The sequence below is a fragment of the Vipera ursinii genome (assembly GCF_947247035.1).
Source record: "Vipera ursinii genome assembly, chromosome: 6".
Lineage (NCBI taxonomy): Eukaryota > Metazoa > Chordata > Lepidosauria > Squamata > Viperidae > Vipera > Vipera ursinii.
The window spans coordinates 20,576,563-20,599,584 of NC_139515.1; the positions used below are offsets into that span (position 1 = coordinate 20,576,563).

Genomic DNA, 23,022 nt, shown 5'->3' on the forward strand with positions numbered 1-23,022 from the left:
GTTATGACACATTAATTTAAGTACAAGGACATCATTTCAGAATATGTCTCTGTTGCAGAGAAAAGAAGCAAGGCCTGATCCTGAAGCATACTATTTCACTGAGACTACACTTACAAGTATGTAGCTTGTAATTTACTTGAACCAATAACAATAATAATCACAACAGATATTTTCCCAATAGAGTATGCTTTAGATTAATTTTAAAACTCTTTAAAACATCTTTCTTTCATAAAATAATTATCCAGACATAAGGTTTAAATTGTCTCCAGCCTCCTTTCCTATGATATTACACATCTATAACTATTATATTATATAAATATAATTATTGTTGTTATTACAGGGTGCTATTCTCGAATATCAACCAGAGGTACATATACAACTGTGAATTATGGCTATATCAATTATTTGTGGCTGACAATGAGCCAATTATAGCAGATCCTTCCATATTTGTGAAGAATCTGTGAGCTAGAAATTTATGCTTGATACCATTCTTCTTAGTATTAAACATGAGATCAATACTGTAATCATTATGCCATCAATAGTATCTCTAAATATTTCTATGTGTTCTAAATGCTTTTAAAGCTGAACTGGGAAAGAACAACAATTTGTAACCATGAATGTGATATTGGTCTGATCCATCAATGCTGAATTATAATTTGAAGTATGTGAAGGACTTGAGCAAATCAGCAATAATGTCTGTAACCATCAGGATCCTACATTCCATTCAGTCTCTAGTATATTTAAAGTTGTAGATGCTGTTTTTAAAACACAGGGAACTCTGTCATTGAGCAAGGATAAATAACTCAATCAACTCAGTCAATCAATCAACCAACAAGCCAATCAATCAAACTCTCCCTCCAGCAGGAAAAATCTACTGGGGCATGCATCAAATGCAAAGGATTCTTGGGGATGAAACAAAAGTTGCCTAATTATATATAAGACCTGCCATTCTTTATTTTTGTGGCATTTTAAGTGTTTCCTTTTCTTTCTTTATCCATCTTAGGCTGGATAGATAAAAGGGATAAATTAGAATAGATTGTAAAGGATTTCATAAGAATTAGTTAATAACCAGGGAAAAATAATATTTAGATTTTTATGCATTCCATTTCTTGTGAATAAACCTCTTTGAGAATAGGATCTTCTCTGTCTAAAAATACAGGAGACAATTAAAAAAAAAGATGCCATAGTAATACTGTGATGGAAATCCCATTAGTTTATATTTATTTACCCTGATTTTAAGCTTCCACTTATCCAGATTCATAATATCCATTGGCAGATTTGTGAATGAAGATTTGACTTTTTTTTCCTTAAAATGATGTCACTGCAATGAGAACGCAAGTTTATTAAACTATTGGTAATGAAACCTGAAACTATAAGAAGAAGTCCTTGCTCACTCTCTTTGTATACACATATAAAGACAGTCAACTCTATATAAATGCATATCCTTATATAAGGAAATATATGTAATTCACTTTATCTAAACAAATGGAACAAGTTATGCTTTCTTTTAGCAAAAGAAGAAGATATTTCTTTTAATATATTTATTTTATTTATTTTATTTTATTAGATTTATATACCGCCCTTTCCCGAAGGACTCAGGGCGGTTTACAGGGTATTTAAAACAAGAAATACAAAAGTTAAAAACAATTAAAAAATACATCAATCCCTGAAAAAAAGTAAAAACCCCAATTAAAATTAAAATTAAAATTAAAATTCTCAGCCTGGGCCAGAGAGCTCGAAGAGCCAGGTCTTCAGGTCCCAGCGGAATGAACGGAGGTCGGGGGCAGTCCTGAGCTCTATGGGCAGCTGGTTCCAGAGGCAGGCGCCCCCACTGAGAAGGCTATCCCCCTGGGTGTTATCCGCCAGCAATCTTTTACCGGCGGCACCCTGAGCAGACCCTCCCTGTGGGAGCGCACTGGACCTTCGCACTGGAACTTGATGCTGGCAGCAGGTGTTCCCTCAGATATCCCAGACCCAAGCCATTTAGGGCTTTATAGGTCATCACCATCACCTTGAATCTCACCCGGAGGGCAACCAGAAGCCAATGCAGCTCGCGGAGCAGAGGTGTTACATGGGAGTATCGGGAAACCCCCATCACAACTCACGTGGCTGCATTCTGCACCAGATGAAGCCTCCGAGTGGTCCTCAAGGGCAGCCCCATGTAGAGAGCATTGCAGTAGTCTAAATGGGAGGTCACGAGCGCATGAGAGACTGTGAGTAGGGCATCTTGTTCCAGGTAGGGTTGCAACTGGCGCACCAGGCGAACCTGGGCAAAAGCCCCCCTGGTCACGGCTCCTATATGGTCTTCAAAATTGAGTCGGGAGTCAAGGAGGACGCCCAAGTTGCAAACCCTATCAATGGGGGGTGACACCTCACCCTCCATCATTAAAGGTGGAATGGTCTGGTTAACCCAAGATGCCAATATGCACAGCCACTCAGTCTTGGCAAGATTGAGAAGAAGCCTGTTTCTCCCCATCCAGACCTGGACCGCCTCCAGGCAACGGGACATCACAAGATTTCACTTATTGAAATTTTAGTTGCAAATGCTTGATAGAAATTCAGAAAAAACAACTATTTAGGAATACATACATACATATATATATATATATATATATATATATATATATATATATATATATATATACACATACATATATATATATATATATATATATATATATATATATATATATATACATATATATATATATATATATATATATATATATATATATATATATATATATATATATATATATATATATATACACACACACACACACACATTTTATATATATACATTATACACACACACACACCCCTACACATATACATATACACAGTGCTTTTTTTGTAAAAAAAAAAAAAAAAGGTGCCAGAACTCACACACGTCATAGAACCCGCCTTGCCTACCCTACAAGGTTCCATCCAAAAAAGCTGCTGGAACTCCGTTCTGGAAGTTCTATAACAAAAAAAGCCCTGCATATACATATACATATACATATACTTCATATACATATACATATACATATACATGTTCAACTCTACGCGGGGAAAAACCTGAATGACCAAAGATCCACATACAAACACCCGCGAAAACCTCAGAAAACAAATATATATATATATATTTGTTTCAGCATGTTTAAAGTCATGATATAGTTGCCTGGTTGCCAAAAGTCATAAAATTTGTATTCCATAAATTGGAGGCTATGGTATACCATGACCAAAAGTATAAATTCTAGGATTAAAATAGGATTTTAATGTCCCCTTTTTTTGGGGGGGGGTTGTACATGCCAAAGTCTATTCTAAAGAAGGCCTTCCTTTGTAGATGGTAAATGAATTCTGTTACAGAATGGATAAAAACAGGCCATTTTTGGAAAATCCTAATGCAGCCTAGAATGAAATTTAGAATGTAACTCTTCTTTTTAAAATGTCAGATTGGTGTTAGGCATGTATGTGTACAGAGAAAACTCAGTCCAAATGTGTTTTACTTATAAACATAAATTCTATTTATAAAATGTACCGTATACTGTATACTCTTAAGGAAAAAGTATCATATCACAAATTGCATGAATTTCAATTTTGATGAAATCATGTCTAGTAATAAGGATGTTAGATTTATGTATGTTTATAACTAACCTAACATTAATTTTCATGAGTGGTATTATTGTACCTTGCCTTCTTAGAGGAATAGAAGCTACTAAAGTTGACAGTGTTTTCCCCAGGCCTTATAAATGAGGAATTATGGAAGTTGAAATCTACCTATATTTAAGTCATCAAAGTTTAGAGATGCTGATTTAAAAGCTTAATTAAAGCTGCCCATTCTTCCTATCACATTCTCTTCTCCAGCTCTCCCTATAACTCAAATCGTTATCTAAATCAGATTATTTCACTCTATTGCACTATATAGATGCATGAAAATTGTGTTCAGTTTATAAGTTATAGGTTTGATTGCTTCTTGCCAGCTTTAATGCATGGATACAAAATTAATGGATTTTTGTGTTTCTTTGGATGTTGTGATGCAGTTCTTGCCTTATAAAAACCATAAATTTGAAAATAAATATACTGAAGTAGAAAAGCATGGGAAAGTATTGCAAATGAATGTAGAAATGGAATAGAACTGATTTGTGCAGGAACCATACTAGGCTGATCAATTGTATTTTTATAGCATTGTATCACTTTTTCTAGACGCAGACCATGCCAATAAAATATAGCTGGTTTTCCACAATAAAGGAAATAATGTTTGTTATTTAAAAGCCACTCTGGTATTATTATAATGTGGAATATTAATATTCTTAAACTTGACAGAGAGGGAGGTATTAAAAATAGCTCTCATTTAACAACAGATAACAAATTTTAGTTTTTACTAAATTATAGGTTATATTAAAAGGAATTGTTCATTTTCTTTGAGGATCTTCATTAAAGCACCTGGAGGGCTTGTAGTATGCAATTTTCTTTGAAATGTAAATGATTAAGCAAAGCCAGATAATTAAACAGAAATATCTTTAATCAATTGAAAGCATAAATCATATAATTTTCTGGAAGGAAGAGGCATCAATCTCCTAGCCAGCATGGAACTAAGCTTTGGAGAGACAGTCACATGTGATTTTGCTTCCTATAGTGCAAAGAAATTGCAAATGTCAGTAAAATCTTCTCTATATATCATTTAGTCTAGACAATCCCTTAGCAGAGGCTAAACTTTTACATTAGTTCACTGCTAAGAGTTATGCTATTCTCCCTTTACTCCCCTGCTCTGATAGAGAAAAAATATAGCACTTAATATTTATATTACATTGTGTGTTCCTGTGTTAAAAGCACTCTGCATACATTATCTCAACAGTTTTTATAAAGACCCAATTTCCTTGTCTAACACAAAACTGTTGACAAAGTGACTAAATTAGTAGACCAGTGAAATGCTAGATTTCAGTAAGGCATTTGACAAAATAGACACAACCTACTTCTTGGTAAGCTAGAAAAATGTGGAATAGACAGCATCACCACCAGATGTATTTATAACTGGCTGACAAACTGTAATCAACAAGTAGTCTTTAATGGTACTACATCTACATGCAGGGAGGTAAGCAGTGGAGTATCACAAGATTCTGTCATAGTCCCAGTACTCTTCAATATCTTGATAAATGACTTAGGAAATAAAAAGGGGACTTATCAAATTTGCAGATGACACTACGATGGCAGGAATAGCCAACACTCCAGAAGACAAGCTTAGGATCCAAAAGGACCTTGACATACTTGAATACTGTGCCCTGTCCAGCAAAATAAAATTTTATGTGGAAAAAAGCAAAGTTTTACACATGGGCAGGAAAAACCAGAGGTACAAATACAGATTAGGCAAAACCTGACTCAAAAACAGTAACTGTGAGAAGATACCTTGGAGTCTTAGTTGACGATCACTTAAATATAAACCAGCAGTTCTATAAACAGAGGCATAGAATCAAAATCATGTGCAGTACTGGTACTGCTTTATAAAATCTTAGTAAGATCACACCTGGAATACTGCATCCAGCTCTAACTTCATGACAAAAAACATGTTGAGATCTTGGAAAAAGTGCAAAGAAGATCAACTAAGACGATTAAAGGCCTGGAGACTAAAACATACGAAAAACAGTTGCAGAATTTGGGTTTGGCTAATCTAGAGACAAGAAGGACTACAGGTGACATGATAGCAGTGTTCCAGTATTTGAGGGCTGACACAAGAAAGGGTCAACTTATTTTCCAAAGCACCAGAGGGGAGGACAAGAAACAATGGATGGAAACTAATCAAGGAGAGGAGCAACCTGGAATTAAGGAGAAACTTCCTAACAGTAAGAACCATTAACCAATGGAATAGTTGCCCTCAAAAGTTTGTGTGCTTCAATACTGGAAGTTTTTAAGAAGAGACTTGACAGTCACTTATCTGAAATGGTATAAGATCTCCAGTTTGAGCAGAGGGTTGGGCTAGAAGACCTCCAACATTCCTTCCAGATTCTATTCTATTCTATTCTATTCTATTCTATTCTATTCTATTCTATTCTATTCTATTCTATTCTATTCTATTCTATTCTATTCTATTCTATTCTATTTAACATTAGAAAAGACTATCCTAGTGTGAGCAAATTAGTTATCTTTTCATTCTCTTCAGAGCTTATTGCCTAACATAGAAACTTTACCATGCATGCCTGTTTTGTAACTAAAACAGCATACTGACAAGAGAAGACATTGCTGAATATGAATTTTATGTACCTGTTTGGAAGGAAGGAAGGAAGGAAGGAAGGAAGGAAGGAAGGAAGGAAGGAAGGAAGGAAGGAAGGAAGGAAGGAAGGAAGGAAGACCTAATGGTATATTATGTATCAGTATGAAAAAATGGTCCATAGAATGTAATTACCATCTTAATTGTGAGTCTAAATATCTAGGAATGTATCCATATGGTCACCAGAAGTCAAGAGTGACTTGAGGGCACCCAAATATCCAGGATTTCCCTGGAGAATCCTCATACCTACTTTGGAACATACGACTGAAAACATCTGGAAGCTTTATTTGTAACAATTGGACTGCTAATTTGTGTATGGCTATATATAATCATACATAAATCTGATTATCTAAATTATGGAAGAAATGCCCTGGTTGCCAGTTCTTTCTTTGCTCAATTCAGAGTGTTGGCCACATGTTAGAACCTCTGTACAATGTGCAGTTTGAATACCTAAATACTCCTTGCTGCAAAGTTGGATAGTAAGTACAATCTGAAATTGAAGCCTTGTTGGGCTGATCACCAGTTCCTTGACTCTATTTACTGGGAATTCAGAGTTGATCTCCTGTGATATTTCCATTGAGTTGCCATTGGATCCCATTTATTTGATTTTCAATAAAGATTCAAAACATTTTTACAGTTAGTTCTTTAAATTACAACTATGCTGTAAAATCTTTTCTCATTTTCTTAGGAGCAGGAACAATGAACTCCATGGAATACATAGAAATCATTGTTGTTACTCTACTGTTATTTTAAGGATAACATTTTTTCATGTTTTAGTAATTTCATCACTTGTTTTGAATTGTTATGCACTGCCTTGGTAATTTTTAGCAGAAAGGCAGTATAGAAATACCAGTAAATAAATAAATTTAGGTTTATAATGTTACTATAGCTTTTTTTTAACCTTGAAAATCAATATTGTTGGCCCAAACTGCCAGGCTGTTTTCTAGCACATTGTTTTAAGTTCAATAGAATCTACTTCATAATATGATCTAGCTGTTCCTTTCATATTGATATTTTCATGATAATGTATTCCTATCTTGTAATGGAAAAACTCTAATAATATTTGCTATGGGGTGGTTGTTGGCTAAGGATCATTTGCAAGATTAGAATCAAAGTTGTTAAGGTCAATAGATGCATAAATTTATCAGGGAATTAGTCATATTTATTACTAATATTGTGGTGTGTATAATATGAGGATAAACAGATGATTCTAATATTTTCTTTCCTACTTTGTTACATCTGGAAAGTGGATGGCAAAGCTAAATCAAATTGCAAGGTTCAAACTATATTTTTTTTTCAAAAATGGATTTAAAGCAACGTTTCTAGGGTTGGATCAAATTCTGACCTTCCACATCAAAATTTATTGCAACAAATTTATCTGTTTTTAAAGACATTGTAAAATGGTATATATTTCCATTCAGAAAGTAGAATTTCCCAATCATTGTTTATTTGTTCATGTTATCAATAAGCAGACTATTCTACCACTCAGACCAATTAGGTTTTTCTCTTTTGATGATATCTCTGAGTATAACATCTGATCTGCTGATACTGTATATTGTACAACTAAAAAGTATGTTTTATATATGGTTTCCTTAGAACAGACATGTCAAACTTGCAACGTCAGGTGATGTCATGTGACATATCGGAGCTTTTTCCCCATTGCCGGCAATGGGGTGGGTGCAGTTGCTTTTGTTAATGTTGCAATGGTTATTTCTATGATGCTTATTGATAGGAATAGAAAGACATTTTGTGCAAGTTGTCAGATTCATTCTCCTAGGTTTGTGCTCTCATAGAAATAGAATATATTCTCTAAAGAGTTAACACAGATTGTTAACACATAAATGATGTGTTACAAGTGTTCCTGCATAAGCTTTTGGGCATTCAGCCAAATTAATTTGGTTAGCAATTAGATTTAAGGTAAGCAACAACCCAAGGGTCAGTCCCCATAAAAGAACTTGGGCTAGTATCCAGGTGTAGCTCTGACTTAATCCTGCCAGAAAAAGTTGTGGCTATATTTTATCTCAAATCAAAGTTGGGTATAATTTGGGTTTCCTGGTCCTGTTGCTGCAGTGTATCATCATAGATTTGGTACCAATGAAAAACTCCTTCTATTTCACCATTCTTCTGATGCATTGAAATCTCAACCATAAAAGCATATTTGCATAAAAGCATTGTCTATGTAAGAGCTCTTTCAGTTGGGGAGAAATACTCCCATACATATTTATTTCATCCTTCTATAATATCTGTGAAAGTTGCAATGATGGTTCAGAAGATGTACACAATTTAATACAGTCGATCCATGCTTAATAATAGTAATTGGGACAGGAATTTCTATTGTTGAGCAACATGGTTGCAAAACATAATGCTTAATGACTGTAATTCAGCCAGTTCCTGTTTATCATCTGTAAGGTCATTCAGTGAGAACCTCATGAGATCACAACTTCTGACTTCTTGTCAACTTCCTCACCAGCCAGTTTTGCATGGAAGATTGCAAATAGTGGTCACATGATCTTGGGATGCTGCAAAAGTTGAAAACCTGGGTTTGTTGCAAACCACCCAGATTGTAGTCATGTGTGGGTGTTTCACTGAGAGGTCATAAATACCACTCATTAAAAATTCTCATAGGTTTGAATGGTAGCTGAGAGAGTCGTTGTTAAACAAGAACCACCTGTATACATATTTGCATGAATTTCTCTTTATTTAAATTATCACAGAATTGTACTTTAGAGATTGAAAGAATGCATACTTTAATCTTCTCAATAAAGCAGGATGCATGCCTACTTTTAGTTCAGAGTTCAGCTTACACAGAATGAGCAACATCCAGTGGGCCAGTGGGCTTTAATTTCTACTTAATTAAGATACCCCCTGGCAAATCAGTTCTTAATCTAATCTACATCTATTTTAATCTAAAATAAAAGTAAAGGCCTTTTTCCCCCACTGTTAGCCACTCAAGAGAAGAACACAGGTGTCTCTAACAAGAGCTTTCTTGCTCCAGGACCTACACATCCAAATTCTGTCCCTTACCAGTCAGGATATAATTCAAGAGTTATTTCAGTTTTTTAACTTTTCTCACACATTCCCATTCACAGGGCCATTTACTTCAATGGATTAAAAGAAAATGGAAAAAAATGAATAGTACTGTTGACAGAGGAGTCACTGAGGAAAAGATAGGGGCTTCTGTCTCTGGGTTTAAGAACAATCTGCTTGTAGCATGTCTGCATCGGAAAAAGTGCATGCATGTGAATGGTGATAAAGAATCTATCAAATTTACAAGGGATCACTAGCAGCTGTAAGAGTAACTTTTAAAAAAACCTTTTGATTATTCAATGATTGATCTAATTCTATGTTTGGGCAACATCCTCATGCAAAGCTACTTTACAAAATTTTCTAGCAATCCCTATTAATATTATTAACTGTATCTAATTACAAATAATTTCTTTCAGGATGTCCTGTATCTCAGATCAGCTGAAATCATTTCTAAGAACAATTAAGCTGCTTTCATACATTTTTTTTTCCTCTTTCCACAACCATAATTAAAAAATTGCTTTATTCAATTAGCTGATTTGGATTTGTTTTTCCTTTGCAGCTTCCTCTACCAAGACAACCTACGTCAGCTATAGCAATCATGCAAACTGAATGGTGAAACCAATCATACCTGAAGACTCAGAATATGTGAACTGAAGAACAACATTGACTATCACATCATGAGAACTCAGCCTCTGAAATGTCTCTAGAAAACAGACTAAGCTGTAAAAGGACAAAGATTGACCATGAGGCCATAGCAGGAGGCATGGGTGGGTTGGGGGAAAAATGACCCAGAATTATATATTACGACTGCCTGTCAAATGTCTGAACTGTTTACTCATGAAAAAAGGTGAATCACAAAAGGAAAACAATGTTAGCTTGTGAAAAAAAAATTCTGTTGAAATAAAACCATGTCTGATGTTATACTTGTAAGTACTTTTTTGTGATTGTGAGAAATTCCATTCCTGTTCCACACTTGTTCAACTTGTATAAGAAGATGAAGTTTGTTTCTTGTGATGGCTGACTGAATTGAAACCCTGCGTTGTGCTAATGATAAATGCAATGGTTGACGCATGCACATTTTTATACTAAATAATTTATTTCTATTAATAAAGGAATGTTTTGCAAATGTTGAGACTTGTTTCGTTGCCATTTTGAGGGATGTGCTGAAGTGTGGGTTTTTATTCTGGACAAGCAATAAAAATTATGCTGCACACTAAGAGCCTTAAGTTAAGAGAGTGGGAAAATATTATTTTATGCACAACAAAGATAATAATTACAGAATAATTAGCAGTCAGACTCATTTGATTTCATATTTCAGATTCAAAGTTCATACAGGGCATGATTCAATTCAAATTTGTGTTTTGACATTTGTGGCCAAACCAGTTTAATTTCTGCCACTTTAAGATTTGACCTGAAAAAATGTTTTATCTTTGGGCTTCCTTATAATAGGAAAATATATACTGTATATATAAAAACCATGACTTTTTTTGGCAGAATAGGATGAAAATAGCATGGCTGATAGACTTTTTCAGAGGACATTAACTGTGCTAAAGTTCAAGTTCACAGCAATATATTTTTGAAATATTCCCCTGTGCCTATTTTAAGGCAGAGACAGTGGACTGAGGAACAGACAGCATAGCAGCCTGTTCACTGTTCAGAGTTCACTGAACCTAAAGTGTCTTTTTATTGCAACTTAAAAAAAAAGAACATCTAAGAGTATTTGAGAAGAGGGTTTGTTTTTGTTTTTTTGGATAAATGCCAGACTTGAGATTATAAGTTTTTCTCCCTTGAGTCACTGGATTTTCTGGGATATCAGAAAGTTGACAGGTTGGAAAAGTGAGCTCCTCCTCAAATAGATCCCTTCCTCAATCACCTTTAGCTGTTGGTCAGAACACACTGAAAGAACTCTCCTTCTTTTGGCCAGAATTCAGAGCGTTGAGTCTCTGATGTGTTAGCAATACTGTGTGATAGATGGTTAATTAGCACTCACATCAGACTACATAGTAAGATACAATAGCAGGTTACACAGCATTGATTTCCTTGTCATTCCACATTCGTAACATGGTGAGCATTTCAAAGTATTATCACAAGACTTGGTGATTTTAAAAAAAAATGAGACTAGAAAAGTGAAGAAGTGGTTCATCTAGAGCAGGGGTCCCCAACCCCTGGTCTGTGGACCAGTACAGGGCTGCGGCACACCAGCAACTGGTCTGCACAAATAAGCAAAGCCCCATTCATTGTATGCAGGCAGCACACCAAAACACACGCTCTCTGGTCTGTGGAAAAACCTCTCTCCATGGAACCGGTCCCTGGTGCCCAAAAGCTTGGGGACCTCTGATCTAGAGGTATTGGTGTTGGAAAACTCAATGTTATCTCTGAATTGGGGAATGTATGTGTCAAAACATCATTTGTAGGAGAACAACTATAGAGGAAATTGTAGCCCAAGCATCATAGATTAAGATGAGCCTTGGTCTGATCTTGGAAGGCTGTTGTGATATTCTGACAAAGACTGTTACAGACCTCCATCATATAATTGTTCATATGCGGAAGTGAAGCTGTAAGTTGCATACATTCAATAACAACCTCAGAAGCAGCAGAAGACTTTTCTAACCACCTGATTTAATTCATTGCATGGACATTGGTCTTTCCTTCATTATACATATGACTTCAGTGTATGAATCAATAGCAGCTTTACCCAATCCCTTGGAAACTTTGCACATCCTAACTTGAATGTATATATTTCAGTCCGGGGAAGACCACTAAACTCCACTGCTTTGATAGTTGTGGATTAAGGAATGATACAATCAGCATAAAACTGTACAAATTGAAAGTAATAGAAGAGGAATAAAGATGTTTGCTTGCAACTAGGAAGTGAGAAAAAAGTGAATTGCTTTCATTTCATATAATAATAATAATAATAATAATAATAATAATAATAATAATAATAATAATAATAATAATAATAATAATAATAATAATAAGCATTGTAACAAACCCTGGAAATGGTGACTTTACTATAGTTGTTGACTAGAACTTACATTTAGGTTAAACTTTTGTCCGGTGAAAGAATCCTTCACTACATCTTCCCCAGCTTATGACCTTGATTTATTTAAAAACATCCAAAAAAGAAGAATTCCCCCATCCTCTTCATTAGGAATTCAAGGTAATATCAATTTCATATTTGTTATAAAACAAAATCCACATTTCACAAATGTGCCAAAATTTTACCCAAAATTGTTATGAGTTAAAAGAAACCATTGTTTTTTGCAATTTCTCACCAATGATAATATCCTAAGCTACACTGGTTTAATAAAAGTTTAATAAATACATCCAATGAAGAAGAATGTGTGACATGGCCACCCTCACTTTGTGTCAATATTTTCCAATTTCTTGTGGTCTGGTTATCAAAAGTTTGGCCACCCCAGATTTAAATCTATTCTTTGCAATAGGTATGACATTTATGTTTTAAAGTAGATGCTAAGAATATAACAGATCTGAAAACTGATGTTTATTTTTTTTCTTCCCTTTCACTACAGTTCCCAGTAGCAGAGCAGCCTCAACCTATCAACATATGTGACATGACATTTCGAAAGTGAAAATCTGTATATATGCTTATGTATCTGAATCCAGAAAGAACACAACATAGTCACACACGCACACAGGCACACACACAAGGTTCTAGCAGATGATGAAATTAACTGTCATCATTTAGGAATACAGAATCTTGCCATTCTTTCTAGGAAATGTCTGATTTTTCAAAACACTTTGTTTCAAGTTAACATTGGCAAGACTTCATATTATCACATGCCTCTTTTCCTATTTTTAGGCAAGTATCAATATTTGGGAGTGGAAAGAAAAGAAGTAAAATTGGGACAGATAAAAACTGATTCTCAAAGTTCCAGGTAAACTAGAAGTCCCTAAAACACAAATGCCCACTTTTAGATGCTGCTATGATATTCTAAAGGGACGCAGTGGCTCAGTGGGTTAGGACGCTGAGTTTGTAGATCAGAAGATCAGCAATTTGGTGGGTCGAATCCCGAGTGCTGTGTAACAGAGTGAGCGCCTGTTACTCGTTCCAGCTTCTGCCAACCTAGCAATTCGAAAGCACATAAAAATGCAAGTAGAAAAATAGGGACCACTACGGTGGGAAGGTAACAGCGTTCTGTGCACCTTTGGCGTCTAGTCATGCTGGCCACATGACCATGGAGATGTCCTCAGACAAGCGCTAGCTCTTCGGCTTTGAAACGGAGATAAGCACCGGCCCCTAGACTTGGAAACGACTAGCATGCATGTGTGGGGGAACCTTTACCTTTACTTTACCTTATGATATTCTATGGTTTGTTGTACAGCATTGATTCTTGGCTAACAAACCAGAATGTTGGTCTAAATTAGTCAGGGTTGTTTTCTGATGATGGTTATCATATAACTTATGATTTTTTTAATGTCTGACTGACAAAGTGCATCAGACAAATAAAAAGCAAGGGCTTATCAAATATATTATATCATTTGGGGTTTAATATTTCATTGTCATTAAGCTGCTATATGAACTGCAGTTTAGTAAATAAAACTACAACAGATTTTCAAATTAGTGTTATTATCACTTGAATAGAATGGAAATAGGAGACAACATTTGTTGCTGAAAATTTTAATTGTATCGGAACAGTTTCACTTTAGTTATATAGTAGATCCCTCTGGTCCAGCTCTTTTCCTTGAATTATCCCTTACAATCCATTTTCAAGAAATGTTTATGACAGGCATATTTTAGAATCTTGCTAGACATTAAAACACATTACAAACTACCATCCTTGTTAATGAGTTACAAGCAAGGAAGGTGAAAAAATATAAATAACAACTGTGTATCTGCATAAAACCATATTAAATGTGACAAAATCTCATTAAGGTCTGGCATAGATATAATCTATTGGGAACTAGTTAGGGAACCCTAAAATCAAGAATATCCAACCTTGGAAACTGTAAGACCTATGGACTTCAAAATGCTGGTTGGGGAATTCTGGGAATTGAAGTCCTAAAGTCAACAATGTTTAACACCCCTGCTCTAAATCCAATTCTTTCTTTTTTGAGTTGCCCTGAAGTCAATACTATTACAAAACATAATGATGGACCAATGTCCTCTTCCCTCTTTCATTGAACAAGATGATTAAACACAAAAATAACTTGTTGACTTAAGTAATGCTTCTGATACTGCACAGTGAGGGATGCAGGAAACAACAATAAGCTTGATCTAGTAGAACATTTTAGAAAGATAGATGTCATGATAGATGTTCTCTTTTAAATTCATTCCACCATGTTTCTACATTAAACTGAGCTCTTAATGTTGTTTATGAATCCTTGTAAACATTTAGTTAAAATAATAATAATAATAATAATAATAATAATAATAATAATAATAATAATAATAATAATAATAATAATAAAGTTGGAAGGGTCCTTGGAGGTCATCTAGTCCAACCCCCTTCTTGGGCAAGAAACCCTATACCTATACAAATGGCTGTCCAGTCTCTTTTCAAAAACTTCCAGTGTTGGAGCATTCACCACTTCTGGAGGCAGATTGTTCCACTGGTTAATTGTTCTAACTGTCAGGAAGTTTCTCCTTAGTTTTAGGTTGCTTCTGTCCTTGATTAGTTTCCATCCATTGCTTCTTGTCCTGCCTTCAGGCACTCTGGAGAATAGCTTAACTCCCTCTTCCTTGTGGCAGCCCCTGAGATATTGGAATACTGCTATCATGTCCCCCCTCATCCTTCTCTTCATTAAACTAGACATACCAAGTTCCAGCAACTGCTCCTCATAAGTTTTACCCTCCAGACCTCTAATCATCTTTGTTGCTCTTCTCTGCACTCTTTCTAGAGTCTCAACATATTTTTACATGTGGTGACCAAAACTGGATGCAGTATTCCAAGTGTGCCCTTACCAAGGCATTGTAAAGTGGTATTAATACTTCACATAATCTTGATTCTATCCCTCTGTTAATCCAACCTAACACTGTGTTGGCTTTTTTGGCAGCTGCAGCACACTGCTGGCCCATATCTAAGTGACTGTCCACTAGGACTCTGAGATCTCTGAGATCCCTCTCACAGTTACTACTATTGAGCAAGGTACCATCTATATCAGGGGTGGGCAACCTTGGCTCTTTTATGACACGTGGACTTCAGCTCCCAGAATTCCTGAGCACAGCTGGCTCAGGAATCTGGGAGTTGAAGTCCACGAGTCATAAAAGAGCCAAGGTTGCCGGCCCCTGATCTATACTATACCTGTACATTTGTTTTTTCTTGCCTAAATGTAGAACCTTACTTTTTTTCACCATTGAATTTCATTTTGTTAGATAGCACCCAGTGTTCCAGTTTGTTCAGATCCTCCTGTATCTTAAGCCTATCTTCTGGAGTGTTGGCTATTCCTGCCAGCTTGGTGTTGTCTGCAAATTTATTTTATTATTTATTTTTATTTTATTGGATTTATATACCGCCCTTTCCCAAAGGACTCGGGGCAGTTTACAGGGTATTTAAAACAAGGAATACAAAAGTTAAAAAAAACAATTTAAAAAAGATTAAATCAATCCCTGAACAAAAGTAAAAACCCCAATTAAAATTAAAATTCTCAGCTTGGGCCAGAGAGCTCGAAGAGCCAGGTCTTCGGTCCCAGCAAAATGTACAAAGGTCAGGGGCAGTCCTAAGCTCCACGGGCAGCTGGTTTCAGAGGGCAGGCGCACCCACTGAGAAGGCCCTCCCCCTGGGTGTTATCCACCGGCAATCTTTTACCAGCAGCACCCTGAGAAGACCCTCCCTGTGGGAGCGCACTGGACGAAGGGAACTTGATGCAGGTGTTCCCTCAGATATCCCGGACCCAAGCCATTTAGGGCTTTATAGGTCATCACCAGCACCTTGAATCTCACCCGGAGGGCAACCGGAAGCCAATGCAGCTCGTGGAGTAGAGGTGTTACATGGGAGTATTGGGAAACCCCCATCACAACTCACGCGGCCGCATTCTGCACCAGCTGAAGCCTCCGAGTGGTCCTCAAGGGCAGCCCCATGTAGAGAGCATTGCAGTAGTCTAAACGGGAGGTCACGAGCGCATGAGTGACTGTGCGTAGGGCATCTCGCTCCAGGTAGGGTCGCAACTGGCGCACCAGGCAAACCTGGGCAAAAGCCCCCCTGGTCACGGCTCCTATATGATCTTCAAAATTGAGCTGCGAATCCAGGAGGATGCCCAAGTTGCGAGCCCTATCAATGGGGGTAACACCTCACCCCCCATCATTAAAGGTGGAATAGACTGGTTAACCCGAGATGCCGATATGCACAGCCACTCAGTCTTGGCAGGATTTAGACGAAGCCTGTTTCTCCCCATCCAGACCTGGACCGCCTCCAGGCAATGGGACATCACAGTGAGGGCATCGCTGGGTTGGTTCGGGGTGGAGAGAAAAAGTTGGGTATCATCAGCATACTGATGATACCCCACCCTGAAACCACAAATGATCTCACCCAGCGGCTTCATATAGATGTTGAACAGGAGGGGTGAGAGAACCGACCCCTGAGGAACTCCACAAATGAGAGGCCTCGGGGCAGATCTCTGCCCTCCCATCAACACTGACTGCAAGCGGCCCAGGAGATAGGAGGAGAACCACCGTAAAATGTTGACTCCCACTCCCAACCCCCTGAGACGCCGCAGTAGGATACCATGGTCGATGGTATCAAAAGCCGCTGAGAGATCTAATAGGACTAGGACAGAGAAACAACCTCTGTCCCGAGCCCGCCAGAGATCATTCACCAGTGTGACCAATGCCGTCTCCGTGCTGTGTCCGGGCCTGAAACCCGATTGGTATGGGTCCAGATAATCAGTTTCCTCCAGGAACAGAGGAAGCTGATGCACCACCACACTCTCAACAACCTTTGCCAAAAAGCGAAGGTTGGAGACTGGATGATAGTTATTTAAAACAGCCGGGTCCAGGACAGGCTTTTTGAGGAGGGGTCTCACCACCACCTCCTTCAAGGTGGCAGGGAAGACACCCCCCTCCAAAGAAGCAGTTATTACTGCCTGGAACCAGCCTCGTGTCTCCTCCTGGGCCACATGAACCAGCCAGGAGGGGCACGGATCCAACAAACAGGTGGTGGAGCTCAGCCTCCCCATGATCCTGTCTACCTCATCAGGGGAAACTTGATCAAACTCAGTCCAGATAACATGCTCAAGACCATCCGATTCCTCCACGTCAGACTCTGCCCAGTCAGAGTCCAGGCCGGCCCGGATCTGAGCGATTTTGTCCGTCAGATGATGACTAAACTCCTCGGCCCGTCCCTGTAAGGGATCCTCCCTCACCTCCTGGTTAAGGAGGGAGCGAATCACCCTAAACAGGGCACCCAGGTGATTATCTGCGGATGCGATGAGGGCATCTGGTCAGTTCCGCAGCCCAGCGGCGGGGGGTGGCATAACGGAAGACCAGCCACAGAAGATTTAATTTAATTTAATTTATCAATATTTCTATACTGCCCTTCTCCCGAAGGACTCAGGGCGGTGTACAGGGCAAGAATAAAACATAAAGTTACAAAAAACAACCTCAGATGATGATCTGACCATGACAGGGGAACAATGGTTGGTGAACCCCCTCCCAGATCATCCAACCACTGTCCAGACAGGAACACCGGGTCGAGAGTGTGACCCCCCACATGAGTCGGGCCCTGAATTACTTGGGTCAGGCCTATCTATCCCCTCATCCAAATCATTGATGAAGATGTTGAAGAGCACTGGGACTAGAACAGAGCCCTGGGTTACCCCACTACACACCTTAAATAGCGATGATCTCAATTGAGCACTCATAAAAAGCAAAATTGATGTTAAACAATATTCAATATTTACAGTAGCTTGGAAGTTGAGATCCAGGTCTGTTAATATAGAAATTCATATATATCATATTCCTCAAATGCTTGGCCAGCCTAGTTCCTTATAACTTTGTTTTAATGTTATATATACTTATAATAAATTAAAATTTTAAAACTAAATACATGACGAGGTAGAAATATTGACTGATATATTGCTTTTGGTATTCTTGATTTAAATACTTTTTATTAGCCAGGATTTTGTCTCAATATATTTGGGGAAGGAAGAATAGTTATTTGATTGATTTCACTGACCATTTTAGATTCTAGAAAAGTTCATACTTTTGGAATGAATGAAAGAAGCAGCAAAACCTTGAGGTCATTCTACTTTCCAAAAAGGATACATCATGTCTACAGACAACATTTCTGTCTAAGAACACAAAAAGAAAGGAGAAACTTTAATGGGACATTTAGTCTTGTGCAGAGAACTTACCAGAAGAGAGATCTGTAAAATTAAATGCATGATCAACCTTCATCAAGAGGACTCAGCTGTGAAGAAATATGCAGATGTCTCAGTACATAAAACCTAGTGACATTTTATCTCCATAAAATGGCTCCATAAAATTCTTCGTCTATCCTATGACGTTTGTGACAATGCCAGTTTTATTCTTCTTTTAAATCAGCCTTGGGGTATCAGAACAAAGTACTTGACTCATTGGCACTTTTTGAATGATGGCAGGTGGTGAGGTCCAAGGAGACCTTTATTATTTTCAATAAATGGAAACAGCAACGTGAAAAGAAAAAGCCGTCTCCCTATAAAACAAATCAATAATATTTTCAGATAATGTTAGGTCTGCAACAACACTTCCTTCTGATATTCAGATTGAAAGCAATATTCTTGGACAAAGGAATGTGTGTTCATATATATATATATATATATATATATATATATATATATATATATATATATATATATACACATACATATGTGTGTGTGTGTGTGTGTGTGTGTAATTTTTTTTGATGGATAACAAAGAATGCTTAACAAACATTTTATGTGTGTGTGTGTGTGTGTGTGTGTGTGTGTGTAAATTTTTTTGGATTGCTAACAAAGAATTAAAGGTTAGGCTGAAACAGGCAATAAGATTTGTCCCGTGTTTGGGGCCTAGCAAGGTATTCTAAAATACTTAACAAACACTCAACATATATATATTTTCCTAATGTGCAATTGGCCCAGGTTCAAATCTCAGAAGGCTATGGCTGACTGATGAGAACAAATGAGTTTGAAATGGCCATATTAGTCTCCCTTTAATTCTTGGTTAGCAATCCAAAAAAATTACACACACACACACACACACACACACAAACAAACACTGGGATAGAATTAAAAACTAAAACAGTTTTTATTGCTAAAAATATTGTTAATTTTATTGTTAATTTTAACATGCCTGGGATTATATACACACACACTGTATATATTGATTTCAATATACACCTTTATTTTTGAAACTGAAAGAGAAAAATGTGGTTCTCAGCAGGTTTTTTGGGCAGAAACAAGCTACAGTAAATATCACCCTCTTTTTTCTACATATGCTGGCTGGACCATTTTTGTTTTTGATTAAGGCTATTAATGAATGGACCCTTCACCATCTTCTATGTGAAAAGTAGGCAACCAAATGGCCTTCCTGTCTTTTGAACCTTAGTTCTATCCATCTATAACTACTTCCAAGGGATTTAAGGAATTGTGGTTGAAAACATCTGGAGTATACTCAATCTTAAAGTGCAGGATTTGGCATAAAGCCCCGCAACTTGGTGTCTTGTTACTTGAAAGTCTATCAAGGTCCCTCAGAATGATCAAAATTCTTGCTAAATGGCATTTCATCTTGGAGAAATCTAGGTCATTCTGGAATAAAGAATTTTTTTGAACGGTTTGAAATACATGTTGATATTCTCACTAAAATCCATGGCTATTGGCACTTTATCTGACCAGCATTTAGCAACCTTATCTGAGTCATCAGAGAGAGGGTCCCATGAGTGCCGTGTAACAGAGTGAACGCCTGTTACTCATCCCAGCTTCTGCCAACCTAGCAGTTCGAAAGCACGTAAAAATGCAAGTAGAAAAATAGGGACCACTATGGTGAGAAGGTAACAGCGTTCTGTGCGCCTTTGGTGTCTAGTCATGCCGGCCACATGACCACGGAGACGTCCTCGGACAAGCGCTGGCACTTCGGCTTTGAAACGGAGATGAGCACTGCCCCTAGAGTCGGAAACGACTAGCACGCATGTGCGGGGGAACCTTTACCTTTACCTTTATACAGTATATTGTATATATATTTCCATAATACATTTTAATTGTGAAACATCATACATTATTAATAAAAATATATTTAAATTATTTGACATTACTAGTTTTGGAAAGTTAGACATTTTAAAGAAAATATTCTCTCAGTCATTTTTTATATTAGCTTCTTTCTTCTTTCCCTTCCTTCCTCTCTCTCTCCTTTCCTCTTCTCCCTCTCTCTCATTATTAATTTATTTTTTAAAAAAAGTTGGAATGGGAAGGCTGATTATTTGGTAATGCTGCCCTGTCATTGTCTATCTAACCTAGAGGAAAGAACTATAGTTTTTAAAGTTTATTTGAAAGACAAGTGGGTTACAAATTATACTTAGAGATATTGCAAAGATGAACATTAGGCCCTTCATAAGTCAAAGTAAGTCAGTAAGCTTATACTACATAAGGGATCAACAAACTTTAATTGAAAAAAAATGGTGAGTACATTTATATTTTCTGTGTATTTCCTGTTAAATTCTTTCATCTCAGAATTTGTATGGGATTTTACTAAAGCCCTATGACATTCTATGCTAATAAAATTTGTTCAGATGCCTAGACCTGAATAACTATTAATTATATTTGAAGAGACATCAGTGTAGATTTGTATTCATTTATCGTTTACTATTATCAACAAATCATGTCATAACAGCCAACCAGCAAAGTTAATTTTGTTATGTATGATGCTAGAATAGAAAATATTGCTATTGTCATGTACAAATTCCATAATGCCCAGGCATAAAACTTTGATGATAATATATAGCAATATATATTATAGCAATATAGCAATATTATAAATCATGTGGGATTTTATCCTGAAAAACCAGCTACAGTTGTATGGTATTGGTCTAAGTCCAGGATATTCTATAAGGGGAGACCCTACTTTCTTTATCTAATGAAAGTAGTGATAATATTTTCCTTCCCCTGTACTAGAGAACATTTGTCTGGCCTGGAGAGAGGAGTAGAGATAATATTTGTGCTCTGAAACCAAGATGTAGGTAGATAGGTAGGAGGAAGGAAGGAAGGAAGGAAGGAAGGAAGGAAGGAAGGAAGGAAGGAAGGAAGGAAGGAAGGAAGGAAGGAAGGGTCATTTCAGATCATTTAATTCTTTTTTAAAAGGATAATTATCCTAAACCCCCCAAAATGAATTTTATGTAGATTTTTAGAAATGTCATGGAATGTTTTGTTTTTTTTAAGAATTAAATTGTTGCCTCTTAGTAGTATAAATCATTTGGTTTGGAAGCCATTTTGGAAGGTTTCACAAATCCTACTCATTTTGAAATGGACCAAGTCCAAAGAGCAAATGCATCTGAATTCTTAGCAGGCATTTTGTCTTCATGTTTTGGTTCTGTGAAAACAGCCAGAAATCTGTTTCAGATGCAAAATTCAAAGATCTTATGGGTAATAGATATTCTTCATCTCCTCCAAACCATGATAAGGCATTCTAGGCACACTTCAGCTTTCAATTGATTATATCAGTTTTCAAATTCTGCCCTGAAGGCTATCACTAGCTATGGATTGAAGTCACTTATATGTACAAAAAAGGGCATTAGAATATTAGAATTCTTGAGGACATCTTTGGATTTGTAGAAGTTATGGCTCTAGATATATACACAGATTCATGCCATCTCTGTCCAGTGGATTTTCCTTTTATTTGGCATAAACCTAATAACTCTCTAAAGCAGCAAAACATTCTTCTTCTTTCTTGTCTAAAGCTGATTTCCTCTTTTCATCATCACTGCAGTTATCTGACAACGCATAACAAGTTTCAGTTATTTTGACATACACAGGTTATCATTCCTTGCAAGAATTTTCATCTGTCATATCATCTCTCCTGCGAGCTGAGAATGACAGAATGATTACCTTTATCTAAAATTCAGGGTGTTTCTCTCTGAAGGGCAGCTATGAAGTGCACTGTTTGCAAGATTAAATAACAAAAATGTGATTATGACAAATGCTAGCTGCTGGTGGTTTATTGTCCAAAGTAGGAAGGGCAATGTGGATAGCTACCCTAACAGTGTGATCTGAAGACAATTTAAAACACTTGCATTTTTTTTAAATGTAATTCCTTCAAGTCAATTGAAAGAAGTAAAGAAAGCTGGGGGGCAGCTAGACAAGGTGCTTAATTTTTTTATTGCTCCCCAGTGCAGAGAAAAGAAATTGTGCTAGTTTTCCAAATGACATTCTGAAGAATCTTAGAATGCTCAAAAGTTTTTAATGTAGAAATTATGGCATTAAATGGCAGTTTTGTTTGACAAGTAATGTTTTACAGGATTGGAAATTCAGGAGTGTGATACACTCTAAAACTAGGGTTCATAACATAAAATCATAGATTTAGTAGCATTTCCTTGTGCTTCTCTGCTGTATTTATTCTATTTATTTAGCCATGCAACATTTTGGATTCTGCACAAATATGAGAAAAGCAATGGCTGCTTTAAAGAGTGGCAAACAAGTGACCCTCACCTTTTTTCTAAAGGTGGAACTGAAGCCCTACACATCCATGCTATTTAGATTTTTAATATCTTTTAGAAAATAGAAGACTTGTTTGAGGGAAAACGAAGCATCAGCCCATGGCACAATCTTTATTTCTAAGGATG

At 36.9% G+C, this 23,022-nt stretch overlaps 1 protein-coding gene across 1 annotated transcript in view; it reads left to right on the forward strand.

Annotated features, from left to right (window-relative positions):
* Positions 1-9,883, forward strand: part of GRM8 (glutamate metabotropic receptor 8) — a gene marked incomplete at both ends in the record, with an annotated part of 534,899 nt that extends 525,016 nt beyond the window's left edge. Inside the window, one exon of the mRNA XM_083366022.1 lies at positions 9,834-9,883. Coding sequence (XP_083222148.1) covers positions 9,834-9,883 — 50 coding nt within the window. The remainder of the gene's footprint in view (positions 1-9,833) is intronic.
* Between the last annotated feature and the right edge of the window lie 13,139 nt (positions 9,884-23,022).